General features: G+C 31.2%; 1 protein-coding gene, 1 long non-coding RNA gene and 1 other non-coding gene across 3 annotated transcripts; 1 reads left to right on the top strand and 2 right to left on the bottom strand.

Annotated features, from left to right (window-relative positions):
• Positions 1–331: 331 nt before the first annotated feature.
• On the bottom strand, positions 332–7,424 carry LOC140743360 (uncharacterized). Its single transcript, XR_012102457.1, has 2 exons — positions 5,714–7,424; positions 332–5,433 (listed from the first exon to the last, which is right to left on the bottom strand). It is a non-coding gene; the product is annotated as an uncharacterized LOC140743360 (long non-coding RNA).
• Positions 7,425–8,989: 1,565 nt separating this feature from the next.
• Gk1 (Glycerol kinase 1) lies at positions 8,990–20,704 on the bottom strand. The gene is made up of 8 exons (XM_073074535.1): positions 20,305–20,704; positions 19,888–20,061; positions 18,636–18,783; positions 16,740–16,891; positions 14,065–14,313; positions 12,964–13,133; positions 10,887–11,022; positions 8,990–9,699 (listed from the first exon to the last, which is right to left on the bottom strand). Exons 1-8 carry the CDS (start codon positions 20,545–20,547, stop codon positions 9,427–9,429), a joined length of 1,545 nt encoding a protein of 514 aa, XP_072930636.1. The 5' UTR covers positions 20,548–20,704; the 3' UTR covers positions 8,990–9,426.
• Positions 17,595–17,668, top strand: TRNAN-AUU (transfer RNA asparagine (anticodon AUU)). Its single transcript has one exon. It is a non-coding gene; the product is annotated as a tRNA-Asn (tRNA).
• Positions 20,705–21,397: the final 693 nt, after the last annotated feature.

Raw genomic sequence — 21,397 nt, 5'->3', positions numbered from 1 at the left:
GGTCCAGGCTTCCCCCAGTTGCAAAAAGTGGGCAATGTCCAGAAATAAGAGTAAGAAAGGTGGGAGACATAGAATCCATAATGTTTTGAACATTTCTCCAGTTCCCGGGAATTCCCAGGAAAATGTGGTCGGGAATTCTCGTGGGCTGGGAAAAAAATGCCGGGAAATCAGAAACCCTGAGACGTACTTACTTGAAACGAACAGTTCATTAGGTTTTACTCTTATTTATTAGCCTTTTATTTATTTGATAGTTATAACGAGCCTTACTTAACGTTATTATGATTTAATAACTGGGTGGTTTAAGTGTTGTAAAATAAATAAAAGATGAAACTTCGTTTAAAGTTTATTTAAGCATTTACCATTACATTTCCCATTTTAAACAATTTAATTAATATTAAAAATGGTTGCGTACTACATGATTATTATATCTTAGATAGGTACTTATTAACACTATATAGTTCCGTTCCAACATAGATCAAATTTGTACCTGTGTTTTTGTTGTTATTCAATTCCAAATTTAAAATAAATTATACCATATTTTTATAATGAAATAATGGCTTTTATAGGCACATATACATATTTCTCTCACACACAACAGAAAATAACGAGAGATAATTAAACAAAAACGTTATTTATCAAACATTAACATAAAAAAATATCAAACATTAACATAAAAAAATAATAATAAAAAAAAACATAGAATAAAAAGAAAAAAATGAATTTATATATTTCGATCTTTCCCATTCTATCGCGTTGAAAAGAACGAACTACATTTAATATTGATACAGGTCCGATCAAAGGAAGTTTTTAAAATATTTATATCTCTACTTATGCAAAAATGTAACGTAAAAACACAGGCATGTGGGTATGTATTTCTGTACATTACAAAGATAGTAAAATTTAAACACAGGCTATAAATATTGATCTAAATCGGAAGGAACATTTATTATATGTAAATAACACAACAATATTTCGATGACAAGTTAACGTATATATGATATGTTGTAGTATAATATATCATTCATACTTAATTTTAAACGTATAATTAAGAAAAATCAAAATCATACATCACACACAAATCTCAAAGTTCGAAAATTGAAAAATATAGATACATATTGTTATACATTTTTTTGGTGAAAAAACGACAATAATATTCGAAATTCCAAAAGTATAAATACCGATACATAATATCGATGGTCTGGAAGCCGAACGTATTAAGTGCAATAAGTCGCGAAGTGCAAGTTGGACTCGCACCCGGAGGGTTCCGTACCTACCGCCAACATTCCCATTTTTTTTATTTTTAATATTCTTTATTATAGCAGCCATTGATATACATGCATTGGGAAAATTTTACTGTCTATTAAGGTTCAATCATAGATTAGTATATGGGTTCAATAGATAAAGCGAGAAAAGGGCGACTAATAGCAGTCTCTTGTATGACGACCGCCATTTATTTTCAACTTTTTTTTTATTTTTAGTATTTGTTGTTATAGCAGGCACCATTATACATACTTTATATAATTTTTCAGTGCCTCTCTATTACGGTTCAGGGGAGAGAGCCCTGTGACAGACAATAACGAAGCTTATTAATAGGGTTCCGTTTTTACCCTCTGTATGGAACCCTAAAAATGTCATATTTGACATCAAGGTCCTTTGACATAATTATCATCAAGCTTTGCTCTTAACGGAATTTCAAATGCTTGGCTCCTTATATCTGATATTAAAGTGTGTCTGTTATAAACTCATGTCTTAATTGACATCAAGATGGACTCTTATATGATAATGGAAGCTAAAAATAAAAAAAAAAAACATCAAAAGTACCGTTTTAGCACAACCAAGTTTGTCTTCTAGACTATCGATATAATAATGTCCGAAACAACAATGTATAATCCACTCAAATAACTTTAATCATAATAATATGTCAATATATTGCACTTTAAATATTAATAAAAACAAACCTAACGATGATCTTAATCAAAAGCATTCTAAGCATGAAAATCAAACCTTATCGTATTCGTAAAACATTTCCAACCAATAGTTATATTTAGGTAATTTTGTCTACGTGTACTTATATTAACTATATTGTTATCACAATACTATCCACAAAAAGATAAATGTTCTAAGGCATACCCTAATAGCAACACTTGCTGATAACGTAAACCTGATTTAGTTCGATCAAATATATGATATACAAATTGACTTTGTAAATGTACTTATATACATATTTTGAATGGTAAGTCATCAACTTTTTGTATATAAAAATGTTGTATATAAATAACAAATTTCTAGGGATGCGCCGAATATTCGTTTAGTATTCGGTATTCTGCATCTTTTTTGCTATTTGTATTCGGCCAAATTATTCGGTATTAGTGCCAAATATGTTCTTTCTATTTTCTTATATACACAACATGGTACAGGACTAAAACACAAAACTTCTTATATAAGATTTATGTTATATTATAAGTCAAACTCAAATCCTATGAAGAATATGTTGAATAAAGCTAATAAAATAAAGCAATTAAACTTCAAATCAACATTTATTTTGAAACCTCAAGTCAACACATTTATTACTTAATCTATAGTTAATATGATCATCATTTATTTTAAACCTAAAATCAGTTTTCATTTTTAAAACTCAAATCAACATTTTAAATTGTGAATGAACACACATAACTGCAAATTGACAATAAAGATATGGTAAACCGAATAATTCGGTTCGGTAAAGGTTAAACCGAATATTATTCGGTATTCGGTTATTCGGTGAAATCACTATTCGGCGCATCTCTACTAATTTCTATTCTGAACGTCTTATTGAATACCATAACTATTAGCTTATAACCATGAATAACAGAAAAACTAAAGCCTAATTCTAAAATAACTACTTAAACTGAAACTACTGTCTTTTGTGGTTATATTTTAATATATATAATTACGAGTAAATTAAGATACTAACAATAACTGTGAATGTATGAACTGTACTCTAGAAGCATATAACTAAGGTTTCAAATATCCTAGTTACTTCGCAGTTATAGACACTTTATTGGAACTAAAATTTTATTAAAAACCTTTATCATATTAACTATTTAAAATCTTTAATAACTTTTCGCATAAATCTTTAAAAGATAAAAAACAAAAATAATTAACTTCTAATGTCTGAAAACAACATTATTTATCACCAAAATGAATAGGAGACTTTAACAATAATCAATTCATTAAATTTTTCATAAATATTCATAAATGACGTCAAACAAACCTTCATTGTATAAAATACTCAGCACGTATTTTTAAGTTGTTGATTTCAAGATATAAAAGTTCAAAAAGTAATACTAATACCAACCTTGATTTTGCTATAAATTTCACATATCGAACTAGATATAATATGAAATGTAATTATATTTTATCGAGTCTAGGATTTCAAGGACAATTTTCTATATATTCATTGGCCATTGTTAACGTATATAAACTAAACAAAACAATTATGTTTAAAAAAAAAGACATTATAATAGGAATTTTGCTATTATACCCACGTTTATTCTTTTGTCATAGATTAGCCACTGAAGAGACACGCTGTGACATATCTATAATGCCTATTAAAAATCCGTCTTAACCAATTTTGTCGGATACGATTGTTATATTATTAATGACCAACGATAATGTCCTATGCAATTGTACATTTCTTTAAAGTTAATATATTTTTACAAGTTTTCATTTGCATTAATTTCGTTGTTAGTATCTATGGGTGCAAATATAATGTTTAACCTCCTTTACATAAAGAAATGAACTGAACTTTGAAATACTATAGTGACCTCGATGAAAGTACTATGATCATTATTATTGAACTATATTTGGAAAATATATGAACCCACATGCTCGCCAAGGCAATGCTTCAACTAAACATGATATATTCGTCGTGTTTGGGCTTATTGGATTAACCCTTATATCCCATTCGTTTTGGTATACCGCGTACACGAGTTAAATAAAATATTGTTTGAATCAGACTTCCGTATTATATATTTAATTACTAGTTTAACACTATATTATTAAAAGTGGTGTATATGTTTATAGTAGTAATTAACGACATTTTACTACAACTACGTCCAACAATACATTACACTTTCAAATATTTATTATTACACAAGCAATATTTTTGTATATGTCCTACTTACAACAACTATATAGCGATATAGTTTTAACAAATGATCGTTGTAATGAATAAGACTTTAGTGTCAAATAATGTAAAAAAAGGTCGCCTAGACCTCTAGAATAAAGGGGGTTTCCGAACACCCTTTCTATGCGCGCATCTATTAAATTGATCGAACCCATGAAAACATTATCCAAAATTATATAATGATTCAACAAAAGATAGACAAAGTAAAAATTCATTGTACTCCTCAACCTCAAAATCAACGTGCACTCCGCTAAATGGAGATGTTATTTCAGGTTTTTCGATATTAAACATATTATTTAATATTTATTTTGTCCAGTCCATTTTGATGAACAAAATGAAAAATGTGTTTAAAACAGAAATATATATACAAAACTGAACTCCAACATAAATGTATAAAGTACAGTATATAATAAATATAATACATCAAATGGTAAACAATTGATATTACCAACAGAAAGTTAAAGATGGGTTGCACCGTGGGCCCGTTTAAAGTTTGCGTTAAAGTGAACAAATAATAATATACGTTGACGATAGCGATGGAATGTAACAATTGCTCCAAGTTATGCTTCATTAATGTCATTTGTTACTTATACCACGATATTTAGTCGATGTTGACAAATACGGAAGTTAAAAATAATAACTTTAATTGAAGGCAATCGACCGGTTAACGTTTTATAACGTCATGTGAACTGTTACAAAAATGGTGCAACCAAACTAATTTTATTTAATTTTAAAAGTAATACAAAATTCATACGTATTTATGACAATTTCAACACAGGTAAAAAAAATAACTATTTTTACCATTTTTATAACATGCAATAACTTTAGTGTTTAACGCTATAAAAGTTAAAAAATATGTGTGTCTACAAATTGTGTAGAAAAATATAACTAAATCTAGTAATACCTACAACTATATGATGTTATTTTTTTCATTTCATTTTTTTCTAAAACATACAATATTTTCATGCATTTTGTAATTGTAATCATTTGTAAACATGTAAAATCACAAATTCGCTATAACTTTAAATCGTAAGACTAATTTCATTATTTCTCATTTCGTTGTATTGCTTATTGCATAAATTCATAAACTAATTACATTATATGAATGTATAACTTTATCATTTCATTTCGTGTTATTTCACAGCCGATGTATTAAATGGTACTGACTGAAAGCATCTAAATGTAATATAATGACAATTCGAAATTATATTTTTTATTATTTAACCAGAATTTACAGATAGTAAGACAAAATACACTTATGTAACCTATCAAAAGTAACAAATAAATAATGATCATTATCATAACATTCGTAACATTACAAAAAATACATGTGTTTGCATAACTTACGCGTACATTACAGGATTTTAATATTGGAATGTAATATTTTAGTAGAACTAGTAGAACAGGATTTTAATATAAGAGTGCATGTGGGAATTCATACGTGTGTGAGTGCATGTATGCGTGTTCGCACGTATATTGTATGTATTATACTTTGTTGTTAATTAAGTAACATTGGTAGTCTCTCACATTACGTTTCGTACGTACATACTTACAGAACAATAAATATTGTAAAACAAAATTGCAGTTTAGTATCTTGCTCATGTATTGAAGAGAATGAGCAAGAACAAAATATGTGGCCATTTTTATTGCAATCTATATTGAAACAAATAATATTTTTGATAAGGACTGCTATTTTCCGTGCTGTTACAGTACACCAAAATGCTCTCAGCCATTACCACAGGTATATATTAGAATACAAGTATATAAAACAAAAACATTGACGGTGCATGTCAACACCCTGTCACGATCCCTGCACACACAATACTATTGATGATAATACATATATTGTAAATTTATACTTTGATTTTCGGAAAGCTTCATACACAATGATTCATTATTTCGTTAATATTTACTAAAATAACTATATATGTAAAATACATTGCTTATTTATTGGATGTATAGCTTCTATATGATAACGATATACTAGTGAATAATCTATTCATACCACTTAAGATGCCCCGATATGATACGAACCTTCTAGATACGTCTATTGTACCCTAACTTATCAATTATGACTAAATAAAAATATTCGATGTTCATGTACCCTTTTATAGCATACCATTATACTAAATTCTAAGCACACCAATAAACTGATATCTCTATTAGGAGAGGACACTTTAGATTGAATGCGGCGGCACTTATTTCTTTCTAATAACAGCCGGGTTAATTGCTGTTCTGTTTCGCTTCGATGGAAGTGGAAACCGCGAAAACTGATTTTTAATTTAAGCCGTGGCATAAGATAGTAATAGGCAACTAAGTCCTCGCCATTTTTCAGGTTTATTTATCAATATAGTATAACAATGGATTACAAAACTTAATAAGGTATTCTCCGTTATTATTTACAGCTTCTATTCCAAAGCTTAGTATCTTTTTCAATATCTCAGTTTCGACTCGAATAAACCAGTCAACCAAATTGTGTATTTTGCATCAGTATTGGACGAAGCTCTGCGCCATAGCAAATTGAAATTCCATTTTAATGAGATTAAAATGGATTATTCCAAAATAATATCCTAATCAAAATCGAAACGCTTGCTTTCAAATTTAAGCTATTAGGCCACAAACATTTCAAGTGATACACGAAAAGTTTGAAAAATGGGGGAAACTTGGGTGCCTATTACTTTACAAGTTATGTATGATCAAATACATACATATGGACTGAAATCACAATTATTATCATGATCACATTTTTTATTGCTGATGTAAAACAGTTATTAATATAAGGCGCTTGTAACAATATAATTAACTTTGCATATAATAAACGGATACTATATTTTGTCATATAATAATTTACTATATTATAAAATATTTTGTAAAACTATAACTAATACTACCGCCATCGGGATATATTTATATAGAAGATATAATATATCTACATAGAAGATATAGATATATTATAATCAACCAGGCACTATTTAGACTTACTTTTAATTGTTTTTTTTTATTATTTGTACATGACATAAAGCGTTTTTACGTTGAATTCTAAATACTTGGTTTTAATGTTTTTGTTTTTTTTTTTCTTTTTAAAAATTGTAAATATACTCTAATATGAATAAAGCGTTTTTCAATTTGAATTCTAAACACATGTTGAAATAATATGATACTTTTTTTTCGGCTTTTACTTTTTTATATTTAAAACTTTTTCATTTGAATTCTTAATACTTAATCTAATTTGTAAAGCATATTTATATTATTATCAACCAATAGGGAATATGCATGTGATTTAGATTTGCTTGTTATTTTTTTCCTCGGTACATTACGGTCCTGAAATTACATCTAAACCATTATTCTTTCTTTATTTCGTGTTAAATTGTTTAAAACTTTAATCAAAAATCGTATATTATGCGCGCGAAATTCAAATTTGCAAAACGCATTCCCATTGGTCGAATCGAAAAATAACGTCACATAGCGTGTTACGATGTTTATCGGCGTCGATATTCAAACTGTTTGAGAGAAAAATTGTTTTTGTCTATATTCCTACAGTGTTATTTATTACCTAGTGCGATTTTTCTACATAGTATTATTAGGAATAATCAAGAACAATGATTGAAAGTAGTTTTGTCAAAGCACAATCGGACTATTTACCTAAAATAAGCAAAATGAATAAACTGGTTTTTATGCATCTAGGTCAATTTGGAAATATTTAACTGATCATAACTTATTATGTTAATATTTTTTTTTTATAATATAGGAGTAGCAGACGAGCATATAGTCCGCCCATGGACATATGTAATCAACCCCAGATAGGATTAGATATTCCCACCTAAGGTCGGCCACAGATGCGCCGCTACCCCTGAGAACTAAGCTGGAACGCCTCGGAAAAGTCTGTCTCCTACCACACCCTTCAAACCGGAACACAGTATCACCTAACACTGCTGTTATTAGGTAGAAATAGGTGTGGCGGTAGTGCCTCCGCAGTCGAACCACAGAGGGTTCTACCACCTTCAACCAATCACCTATCTTTATAATATTATAATAGATTATAATGCATTTTGTGTGTTTCAAATGATAGTATTTGTTGTAGAAGTCGATAAGTACTTAACGAAGTAGATGATCAATGCAATATTTTAAAATCATTTACCTAAAATTATTGTTTGTTACAGTAAATACAAATGTTAATGCGATTTTGGAGATACTATATCTGTTTCCTATAATCTTGCACCACATTTTTCGTATTTTCTCATCTTTTGCAAAAGAAAAAACACTATATAATGTATTTATAGTTTATAGTACTGGTTTTGCACAATAAGTCCAGGAAATATTTATAAAGGGGTTATTTAGCCTTTCCCATGATGTAAATAACGATGAAACCTGAAAATGTTTAATAATACCTTTATGTGCATACAGTTATCATCAATATTAATACAAATCACGCTACGTGACGTCATTCAAAGAGCGCGTAAAATGGCGGCGTTCAAATGTGTCAAATTTTATTGATACTTTAAATAATTTTTAAAAAAATATTTCAATCACTAATAAAATTGTTTATATTTTTTACTATGTTAAAACGATGTGATAAGTGGTTTAAAATAATAAAATAAAAATGTGCATATTCCCTATTACAGTGTAGATAAAATTGGTTCTTTATTAAATAACATCGTTATATAATTTCAATGATGGTAATATCGCAAAAAGTGAAGCTGTAAATTCTTCGATCAACAAGTAAATAGTGCTTTCGAAAATTACAAGACACCAGTGAACCCCCAAAATTTGGGTATTTCTTAACTAAGACTAAATGGTTGTATAATGTAGATGAAGATGTAGATGAATAGTGCTTATAATGATTTCAAATTCTATACGAATTAAAATCATGTTCCTATTATAATAGATATAACAATATGTTAAAAATTGTAACTTCAATCAAGTTAACAAATTATACTATGTGATAAAGCGTTTTTCAATTTGAATTCTAAATACGTTTTGTTTCGAACCTATGCGACAAATTTAAAGTTTGGCAACATTTTTATGTAAATATTGGACACGTTTATTCAATATTTTACCAATTAACCTTAATGGATACTGATAATATCTCATATTTAAGTGTATAAAAAAATTTCTATAAGATACCAGGTAACCTGTTATTTGATAAAATTATTGAAATTTTTCTGTTGCATAAAATTAAATATACATTTTTTGTCTAAAATATCATATTTTAAGCATCAAGTTATTATTATCAGTACCCATAAATTGAACTGAAAAAATTAAATCTGGTCCCATCCCAACGACCTTTCCACAGCCATCTTCCACTGTTTATACCTCATGTCCCGTTCATCCTCGGTGATATTCGGGATGTATGTAGTGCCGCTCGTCATAGTGATAGCCGCTTGTTGTGTAGTTTGGTCGACACCCCAGTAGGCGACTAATGCCGCGCCCAAAGCAGTGCTCTCAGTGAAACCCGCTTTCACAACGTTGATGCCTATGAGATCCGATTGCATTTGCATCACCATTTCGTTTGATGTCATTCCGCCGTCCACCTGAAATTATTGTGTTTTATTTTACCAAATTGTATTAAGTCAATGCGTTTCTGATGTCCTACAGGAGGTCGTCTACAGATACGTTGCTATAACGCTCAATGTATGAGTCCGTCCGCTCGGTAACGACGCATAAGTACCGAATCACCCACTTAACAGTGGGATGATATATTCTTATACTTTTTCATTATTTTATATTACCGAAATTATAAACCGAAAATCTGCCCGGACAAAGAGGGAAACCTCGAGACCCGAAATTCCATGGCCACCATTTATGTTAACATTGCCTTAGCATACGAGAGACCCGGAGGGTATGACGTCCTACTTTGATCGATCGACGTTGCTATCTTGAGGACTTGTGGCGACAGGTTGCAACGCACGAACAAGCGTTATAATTTTTATATTAATAGACTAGCTGACCCGGCAAACTGTGTACCGCCTCAAAATCTATTTATCAAATACATTTCATATAAATATAGCCTATGTTACTCATGGCTTATGTAGCTTTCGAATGGTGTAAGAATTTTTAAAATCGGTCTAGTAGTTTTTGAGCCTATTTAGTATTAGTATAGATATATATGTCAGAGCTGTGATCGGCAACTTTCGGCTCCGGTCGATGTTTTCCGCGATCGCAACGAGAGTTGCTATGGTTTGTTATTGTAGACACTAAAAATATTGTCTGTCTTCCTAGCTTATATTTTATATGTATTGTATTTAAATATATATATTAAACAGTTACGCAGTGGTTTCTCTAAAAAATCTCTACAAACTAAATTGGAATGCCTCATGTAATTGTACCATACTTATTTTATATTCATGATATAAATATCTCGTTCAATGATAAACATACAAGAAATTGCATGCATTTGCATGTTCCCCTATGCAAAGGCACTTATATTATTTTATACTATTACTACATAAGTTCATACTTAGTGATCGATAGCGCATATTTCAGTAGTTACATGTGTTTGAGTTTATTTACAAGTATATTTATTATTTATTCACGTCTACTAAAACATACTAAAAGTTAACAACTAACGATTTTTATTTTTGAGAAATTGAAAAAAGGGTAGTTCTTTTATAAATATTGCCCTTTATCAATTATTTTTGGTTACTTGTTCATAAATAAGTTTGTAAGATCTTCACTTTCGAAGATATCATTATATCGTGAAAGATCAGTGATAAATTACCTTTAACACCTGAAGAGGAATGCCGCAATCTTCGTTCATAGCGTCTAGGATGTCCTTCACTTGAAAGCATACAGCCTCCAGTGCAGCCTTTACTATATGATTGGAGTTTGTATCTTCTGTTATACCGCATATGACACTGGAATTAATAAGTACATTATTTTTAATAAAGGACATAGTGTTCAGCCTAAGACCTGAGAGAGGGAGACAGAACAATAATGGTAAGGTAATAAACAATATAACAATTTATCTTTAAAATTTGTCCAATTTATATTAATAAACTAGTGATACCAGCGGCTTCGCCCGCATTTTAAAGAAATAATATGACATACATAAAACGGAAAATTAGTACCTTCATTGGAATGACAGTGGAGCCATCTGTCGAAAATTGGTCTTACCAAATCCCAAATCCTCGTGGGCTCTTGGATACAACTTTGCTAAAGATCATCGCTTGATCAAATGCATAGTTTCCGATTCTATAAATTTCTAGTTTCTATAATACTTACCAATTAAAAATTAATTAAAAAAAACTTTTCCCACGGACTAAATTGTGAATCTAAACCATTCTAAAGTCCCCTTGAACACACACAACAAATTTCATCAAAATCAGTCCAGTCGTTTAGGAAGAGTTCAGTGACATATACACGCACATAAGAAATATATATATAAAGATATCTTCTTCTTATCTTACGCTTACGAAGCAATTAAAAATACTGTCATTAGTGTAATTTCTATGTAATTGCAAAATTATCACAAGAATTGTTAACATAATGTTAATTATAAATAATAATTATATAGTGTAACTATATCCGACTGTTACGATAATAACGAAACAATAATTGGTTTGACGTCATTTGTCACATTTACTAGTTTTAATCTTCAATTATACAAATGCAATGAGCAATTATAATAATATTTTTATAATCCAAGTGTTTTTATAATACAGGGTGTTCCTCTCATATTATTGAAAAGCTATTATTCAAAATCGTCTACTACTTTTCGAGATTAGGGCGCTAAAACTTTACTTTTACTTTACGTTACTTAAAGGTGGTAGAACCCTTTGTGGTTCGACTCCGGCGGCACAACCGCCACACCTATTTCTGCCTAATAACAGCAGTGTTGAGCGCTGCTGTGTTTTGGTTTGAAGGGTGTGGTAAGGGAGACAGACTTTTCCGTGTCGTTCGCTTAGTCCTCAGAAGTAGCGGCGCATCTGTGGCCGACCTCAGGTAGGAATATCTAATCCTATCTGGGGTTGATTACAGATTTCCATGGGCGGCAGTAGCCACTTACCATCAGGTGGACTGCATGCTCCTCTGCTACTCTTATATTATAAAAAAAATCAATCTCATCAGTTGTAATTTTAGTGTAGATTATATTGGTTCGAAATTCACCATCTCAATCTGGGGGTCCAAGATGCTAGAATACTAATCTAGATTCTTCTAAATTTACTATCACTGTCAAAGAAATCATTGAGAGGATATCTATGCGCCTAAGAGTTCTTTAAAAATAAGTACCCAAAAGTGTGCAGGCTTTAAAAAATAATAGGTTAAGTGCAAGTACAGCTCGCACATTCAGGGTTCCCTACCATATTTTTATTTATTTATTGTAATTTTTAGTATTAGTTATCATACCAGCCATTGAAGTAAATGCATTCGGAAAAGTTTAATTGTCTAGTAAACTAAATAGTCATTTCAAAAGATGTAGAAAAGAACGCTGAATGTTAACTGCTTTTTGCATGGCAACCGCTAATTATTTTCATGATTTCTTATATTCAACATTTGTTATCATAGCGGCTACAATACTGTTATACATACTCTGTAAATTTCATGTGTCTAGATAGACACATGAAATTTAATAGATATTACGATTCTCGAGATAGAGGCAGGTGACAAACAAACATACAGTGTAGGCTTAGTAATAGGATTCCGTTTTTATTTTTTGGGTACGCAACCCTAAAAAGTACCCAAAGATGTCCACAGTTGGATATTATGGTGGAATAAACCCATTTCACTCCGGAGGAGACGCTTTCCCGGTAAGACAGTGTAATGATTTATTGACAATAGATTATGAAATGACTAACCCACGAGCATCCTGCCTCCAGTACGGCGCATACAGCCCGCTAAAAGCTGGCACGAAGACCACGCTACCATTTTCAGTGGCTTTCTCAGCTATGCCCTGAGAATCCTTCGCGGTGTCAATAAGGCCTATGTTGTCTCGTAACCACCCCAATGCTTGGCCCGCTACAGCAACCTGTATACAATTATTAATATATTTACATAAATATGCAGTGATAGTGATGGTTTAGAAACTCGGCGTGGGGTCCGAGGTTAAAATCCTAGGCACGCACCTCTGATTTTCAAAGTTATCTGCGTATTAGAAATTAATTATCACTTGCTTAAAATGGTGAAGGAAATCATTGTGAGGAAACCTACATACCTAAGATTTATATAAAAAAAAGTCACACAGGTATGTGAAGTCTACCAATAGTCAATAAGCACTAGGCCAGCGCGGTGTACTATGGCCTAATCCTTCTCATTCTGAGAGGAGACTCGTACCCAGCAGTGGGACAATAATGGGTTGATGACGAAATAAATATTACCTAACAAAATGTGTGTGACGAGGAAACTATGTCACAGATATCATGTCTGTATCCTAGGTATTATGTGACGGAGCTCCTTTATACTAGACACTTATTTTTTATAGATAAAGAAGGTAATATGAACATACAGAGAAAAATTTGTTACTAACAATGATGTTATTAGTATTAGTACTAGTTAAATTGAACCTACTCTAGTATGAACTGGAGTAGGTTCAATTTTACTAGAGTTGGTCATGTAATGCAATTGATTTACTTTTGACATAACTTTGCTAGTGACCTATACCTTTGTCATTAATCTGCACAGGAGCGATGAGGAAATATGCCTCAAGCCTTTCATGCAGAGTTAACATTTCATATAGCGAACACCCTAACTAAAGTATAGTCCGGTTCACAGTGAACCCAGAATCTTTATATTGCAGATATAGATCCCTACAGTAAATAATTATTATAACAATTTTTAATACATCATAGCTTTTTTTTTTAATGAGTATCATATCACTTACTACTTAAGACACCCAAATAAGTGTCAACTGCATCTATGATTATTTAAGTAAATATTAATTGATATTTGAAGCCACCAACCGATCCTTCCAAAGCGTAACACGGTGGGTTCTTCGAGCCGAACTGGTACGCCACCGTGGTCAACAGTCCTCTGGTTGAGTTCACCCGTATATCGCCCGTATTATAGAGCACGAAGCACCCAGTTCCATATGTAGCTTTCGCTTGGCCTTTCTGTAGACACATTTGGCCAACGAGCGCAGCCTGTTGATCACCAAGGCAACCGGCTATAGGCACACCTTTAAGCGGTCCATCAGATATGTGTCCGTATACCTGGGGCAATAAAAACATTTTTTATCTCTACTATAATGCTTGAGCATTTCGTATTTAGTGGCATAAAGTCTGTGAAATCATAATAAATTGGTAATTTTAAATGTTGAATAAAGTCAAGTATTTTGTATTGTACTTAGTAAAATAGCTGACAAGTTTGCTAGCAGGCGGGGTTAATTAAATTGTTAACAATGCTGAGATACACATATGGAATCCATAGTATAATAAACATTCGCACAAGTGTACATACTACTAAAAATATAAGTATTAATCAAGCTAGCTTCAATGGCAATGTATATTTGTAGACTCTATGTTTTAAACGTAAAAAAGGGCTGAATGTCTTATAGACCTATTTAAAAATATCTTTTATAATATAATAACGTGCGTTTTTCTTTAAGCTCAGCTTAATTTATACATAGCAAAAATCTTTGTATTTAAAATGAAAGCTGCCTCCCAAAAACCTATCAGCACTAATGTAACCATATAATTTAACAAAATAAACGTAATTACCAAAATGCATAGCCAATGACAATATAATATTTATAAATACACAAAGCATTTAACAAGACAAATACAAACAAAGAACACATAACTAGATAAAAAGCCAGCTAATCGATCAAAACATCTAAATTATATTGACAAATATTTAAATCAGCAAATATATCAGAAGCCACAGCATATACATACTACAAATTATTAAGAAAACAACAAAATAAGTAAAGTAGCTTAATAAAATTAACATCTAAAAAAGAAAACTGAATAAAAATGCCATATGAGACAGAAAATAAGCAATAGGAAGCAAGCTAGATTGTACCTATATTCAATAGATAAATAATACCTAATAATATTCTGCTGGGGCTGCATTAGCTTTGTTTATTAACATGTATATAATAAAAACGTTATGTATTGAAAACATTTTGTTCATTGAAACGTTTAAACGTTTTGTTCATTGAATATATTTGAACTGAACTGAAAGTAAGTAGTCATGTCATAAGTACTAAATTGCATTTAAAAGTTTAGCATTTAATATCTTAATTATCCGTATTATGACTTAAAACTAAGTCCGTATTTCATTCAAATCTATGTAATCTGTCAAAATTAATTACAATTTAAAATCATAGATAATATAATATTTCTAAGATCGCATGACCTATATTTGAAGAATTTTAGTTTACCGGTTTACCCTGTATCTTTCATAGATGGCTTTATATAATTGAAGTAGTGGCGTAAATATAGGGTGGCAGGACTGGCGAAATGCCACGGGCCTCGCTGGCCCCAGAGGCTTCGAACTCAAAAGTGATCAAAAAATGATTATAAAACAGCAAAAAATTACTTCTCTTAAAATGTTTATGGGTATGTGCATGAAAAGCAGAAAAACGGTCGCCAAGGCCAAACAATCACTAAAATTACTTATTATTGCCCAATGCAATGAATTTGCCACGGGTCTCGTACGATATAGTTAAGCCACTAAATATAAGTTGATGATATGATGATATTGAAGATATTCTGAATCAAGACGAAGTCGTGGACACAGCTTGTTGTACATAAATATGATTGTAACATTATTCGCGACTGCAGCGACGCCATTGTTGAAATATAAAAGCAGAAATACTTCAGTAAAAAACTACTTTTTATACTAGATACGGCAAAGCTCAAACTAAACATTGAAATACATATATACAAAAAATTAAGGTGAAATCCTCAAAAATTGCTTTCATGTGCAAAGCAGCTTCTACGCTACAGCAGAATATCACACATAACTTAGTTTCAATGTTATAACTGATGCAACTTTTGAAACCCTTCAAATATTATAGGTCTGTGATTATTATACTATGGCTCAGCTGTGTTCTGGTTTGTACAGTGTGGACTTATGGCTTACTACACTAGACACATTCTCTCACGATACATTGGAAATTGGTCCTCATTAATAAACTTGATCAAATCGAGACGTTACATTAAACGGGTATATAATCATAATTTAATAAACGCTAAGCATTCAATATAATAAATATGTTACTATATTAAAAAAAACTAATCAAAACAAGCTTTTTATTAACTTGATTTATTTTTAGATATATTTTCAGAAAACCCTAGCATAATTAGTACCCATATTATTAAGCTGGGGATGCATTAAAATTATATATCTGCGATAGTAAATAAATTATTCATGTACTTTCATCCCAACCAAATATGTATCCAAAATGTCAACTAAATCGCTTAGAGGAAAATGACTTAAATTAATTGCAAAATGTACACATACATATTATTATACATGCAATATACAAACCACACATACATACCAATTAACAGAGCAAGTTAAATAAATGTTTGTAATAATATATACATTTGCATTTGAAAACATTAAGCATAAAAAGTATATTGGATCCAAAATTCTACTTATAAGATACTCAGTAAATACTCTACCTCACCTCTGAACTTGATTTTATCTCAGGTAAGACAGATTTTGGCACTTCAAAGAATCTTAGAAGCAATGGGTCCCAGTTTAAGTTTTCTATATTCATCAGCATTGTTCTTGAAGCATTTGTGACGTCTGTGACGTGTTTCCCGCCGTTCACTCCACCTGAGCAGTTTTAATTTATTGTGAAAATATAACAAGAAAGTGGTATAACACTCTATGGCTCGATTTCCTTTCCTTAACGATGTTTTATAACAAGCTATAATTAAGTCCTAATGTGGGTACATAACTTAGAAGAAAGAAAGTTGCGTGCCTGGGATTCCAACTGCGGTCGAGGAGAGCGAAAGCCCGAGTTTCCAAGCACTAGACTATTATCGTTATCATTTGGTAAATATGTATGACAAATAATAATAAGGGCCTTTTTATTTATTCGTTTCGTTATGTAATTATTTACGCATGTGAATGTGAAAAAGTGAAAATTCTATTTAGTTGTAAGCAACTGTCAGTGGTTGAGTTGGACACACATTTGCCTGTCTGTCTGTTTTTGGATAGTCCAAAATTTATATAATCAGTCCCTGACCTACAATATAATGTGTAATTATTAATGATGTCACATTCTAGATTTGTAATCTATAATAGCATAACAGAGGTGTAGCTTTTCGAGAACGAAGGGTACGGTTTAACAAAGGCAAAAATAGCGTTTATGTATTATTTTACGTGTATATCACGACTTTATTGTTTAAGACATTGTTAGATTTCTTTTTTACGCGGGTGAAACCGCGGGCAGAGCTAGTGATTAATATTTTGCATTAAAAATCGCAGTTAAAAGAGTGTTAACTGTAGGAAAATTTCGCCCTTATATCACATAGCTTTCGTGGCGCAGTGGTTAGCGCGTTCGGCTATTGAGCTGAGAGGTCGGAGGTTCAAATCCTCCCGAGAGCATCTGCGCGTCTTGCATTTGGTTTTTGTATTTCTTACAATTTTTACTTTTTTCCTTATCTGAATTTGTTCGTTTTCGTATTATTTTATGATTTCCTCTTTTATATATGATTTTTTTTGTTTTTTATATATTCTTAACTGTTTTACTTTCATTTTGTTCTTTATATCATTTTTTTTTGTTTTTGTTTATATACATATAACATACACGTTTTTACACAGTATTTTATCGAAAATTTGTTCTTCGTATTTTATGATTTCCTCTTTTATATATGATTTTATTTGATTTTTATATATTCTTAACTGTTTTACTTTCATTTTGTTCTTTATATCATTTTTGTATAGTTTTTGTTTATATAGATATATAGTATTTTATCGAAAATTGTTTAATTAGGTACATCGAAACTGTAATTGTAAATAGGAATATCAAAGAGAATCATTATTTCAAATAATGTAAACATAGATCTCTCAGAATTTAAAGAGTTGCTCGGCAATTAAGGACACTTCTTTAATAAATTAAGGAAACTTCTAATATGCATAACTTTGAAAAATTAGAGGTGCATGCCTGGGATTTGAACCTAGGACCTCTCGATCAGGAGGCCGAGTTTCTTAACCACTAGGCAATCACTGCATATCAATGCATACTTACTTACTACCTAGATACTTAAGGTATTTAAATGACATTACTTAAGAGGAATAATATTCCTTAATTGGCAAAATGGTTCCCCTCGAAAAAAATTGGCCAAGTGTTAGTCAATCTCAGTCTCAGAGGGATCCGTGCCACTAAAATTTTCATTATTTTTATGTAAATAAATCCTTTTAGAACAGAGATAATAGTATTTGCACAACAAATAAACCATTTATCAACTATATCACAATAATAGTTGCAACATAGTTAATCCATCACTTTTATCAACTGAAGACAGATTAGAGCATATCTTCTTTAGGATTAAATGAGTACAAAGATAAGTACCAGTTAAATTCCATATGACCCATGTATCTACCGTGCCAAAGAGACATGTCCCATTTTTCATAGCCTGGCGTACTGCATCCACATTGTCTGTGAGCCATCTCAATTTAACCGCACTGAAGTATGGTGACATTGGCAAACCGCAAAGTGGCTGAAATTATATAGACAATCATTAGTATACAAGCTGTTCTAATTATCATTAAGAATCATCATTATCTACATTACTGTCCCAATGATTTGGTCATAATGCTGACTAAGTATGGATTGGTAGACTTCACACACATTTGAAAATTATTTTTATAGTAGTCACACAAGATTCCATAACGTTATAGGAATCTTGTGTGACGTCTGAGATCTGAGATTTGTACCTTGGACCCATTGTAACAGGTATGTCCCTCAGTTAAACCATAGGTTAGTACTATCAAATAATGTCAATTTAAAAGTTGTAAATGATAACAAATTGACAGGATACCTTGAAAACCCTTTCAATATAGAAATATTTTACCTAATAAAATTGATTATCTGTTGTGTATTTGTTACTAATTAACATAACTATGTGAAAAAATATATGTACAAAGCTACTTTCTTGAATTATTAATAACAGTTCCATTTGAATACACTGATTGTATTCAAGGTTGAGCCAATCACTCAAAGGTCATTGAAGACAGATGACATATTTCTTGATTATCATGATAGGAAAATATACCAATACATAGTAAGAAATAAAGTTTTAATTTGAGTTTTTATTAATATTAAGAGTGTCAAACATGTTCTGGGGTAATAAAAGATGTCATCTTCAACACATTACTACCTCCTCCCCCCTTCACTTTAGTAAGTAGGTAGGAGTCTCCTCCTAGGAGGAAGGAAGTCTCCTCCTAGGAATTGGAAGACTACAAACCTTTTAAATGGTGTTTTAAAGAACTAAACCAGTTACATTTCCTTACTGCTTTTTTCCTTGACTATTTGTAGTTTGCACTTCGTCTCTAATATTATTGGACATGTAGTGTAAATGACTATGCTGTACTTCATTTTGTAATAACAAGATATATGATAATAGATATTAAGTGTACTATTGTATATTGTTTCAAATCCTTACATATACCAGGCACCCAGGTACCCACCAAACTGCTAGTCCGCTCTGAAGTTGTTGCGAGCAGGTGTAGTCATACAATTTGTGGTTAATTTCTATATTCAGAGCGGGCTAGCAGTTTTACATGAACTATACTTATATATTAAATGAAAACCTGAAACTCACTTTCAAATAACTCATGTTCCTTGTTTTATTTGGGACTAAATCAAGCAGTTTATCTATTGTAGAGGAAGTTCTCATGTCCAGCCAGACTATGGCATTATAGAGTGGTTTCCCAGTGGTCCTGTCCCATACTATTGTAGTCTCTCTCTGGTTGGTCACACCTACTGCAATGATGTCCTGAAAATACAAGAAATATATATTTTAATCTATGCAATATGAATATCTTAAGGAATTATTATATTGATATTATTATTTACGAATTTTAGACCCAACTAACTCAAACTGAGGCAATGTTAACTACACAATGTTGTTTTAGCCAAAACTTCATAACAAAGGTACATTTGTTTTTTTTACATATTATGAATTTAATACGCAGTTTATTCATATTAACCATAACATAGATACAAACAGCGTTCAAACCTGGGGATATCCGCCCAACGAGACCAGCTGTTCCACAGCTTCTTTGATACACGTAGTAACCACTTCCAATATTGCGCGCGGATCCTGTTCCACCCATCCTTCTTGAGGGAAGTGCTGTTCTAACTCCTTCTGGTGAACGGCGACCACATCCGTAGAGTTCGCCTTGAATATTATGAAACGCGCGCTAGATGTTCCTTCGTCTATTGCGCCAATTAGGGGACCAAATTTACCATATTGCGACATCTTACGGAGGAATACTTGTATTTTTAAGTGACTAACTGTTACCCCTTATCTTATTGCACTTTGCTCACTCTAATACCACAATCACAAACAATAAATTAAATTATTATCCATCCGCTCACACGGTTCGTCACATACGTCACAAAAGTCACAAATACACTGACATAACCCACACAGCCACAGTGATACAACACCTCGGCAGTCGGGCAGTCTGTCACTAATAGGGTAAGGCTTGTACCGGTGCCGAGAATCATCGGTAAAGAATGGTTAAAAGTATTCTAAAATAAGTTCTACATTTTACATAAAAATAATATATTTTTTATTTCAATTTTAAACTAACATGTAATTCGATATTACTGCACTTACATTATGTTTATTGTCTGCTAACTCTAAGTCAAAGTAATATTATAACTTATGATACATTATCAGAAACATAAATAGGAAATATACATGTGATTTAGATTTTCTTGTTATTTTTTTCCTCGATACTTTATGGTCTTGAAATTACATCTAAACAATTATTTTTTATTTATTTCGTATCAAATTTATTTAAACTTTAACCAAATATCGTAAATTATGCGAGCGAAGTTCAGATTAGCAAAACGTATTGCCATTGGTTGAATCGAAACATGATGTCACGCAGCGTGCTACGATGTTTGTCGGCGTCGATATTCACACTGTTTGAGATAAAAATTGTTTTTATTTATATTCCTGCAGTGTTTTTATTACCTTGTACGATTTTACTATATAGTATTATTAGAAATAATCCACAAAATAAATAATAGTTAAAAAAAACTAAAAAATACGCTTTTATAAAAAATTCGACCAAAAAATGAAAAATAAATAATAGTTT

This window comes from Epargyreus clarus, unplaced genomic scaffold, assembly GCF_041222505.1.
Source record: "Epargyreus clarus isolate Ecla_fem2 unplaced genomic scaffold, WU_Ecla_fem_2.2 ptg000007l, whole genome shotgun sequence".
Lineage (NCBI taxonomy): Eukaryota > Metazoa > Arthropoda > Insecta > Lepidoptera > Hesperiidae > Epargyreus > Epargyreus clarus.
The sequence above is the reverse complement of the archived record's forward strand: the minus strand, read 5'-3'. Positions and strand labels throughout refer to the sequence as shown.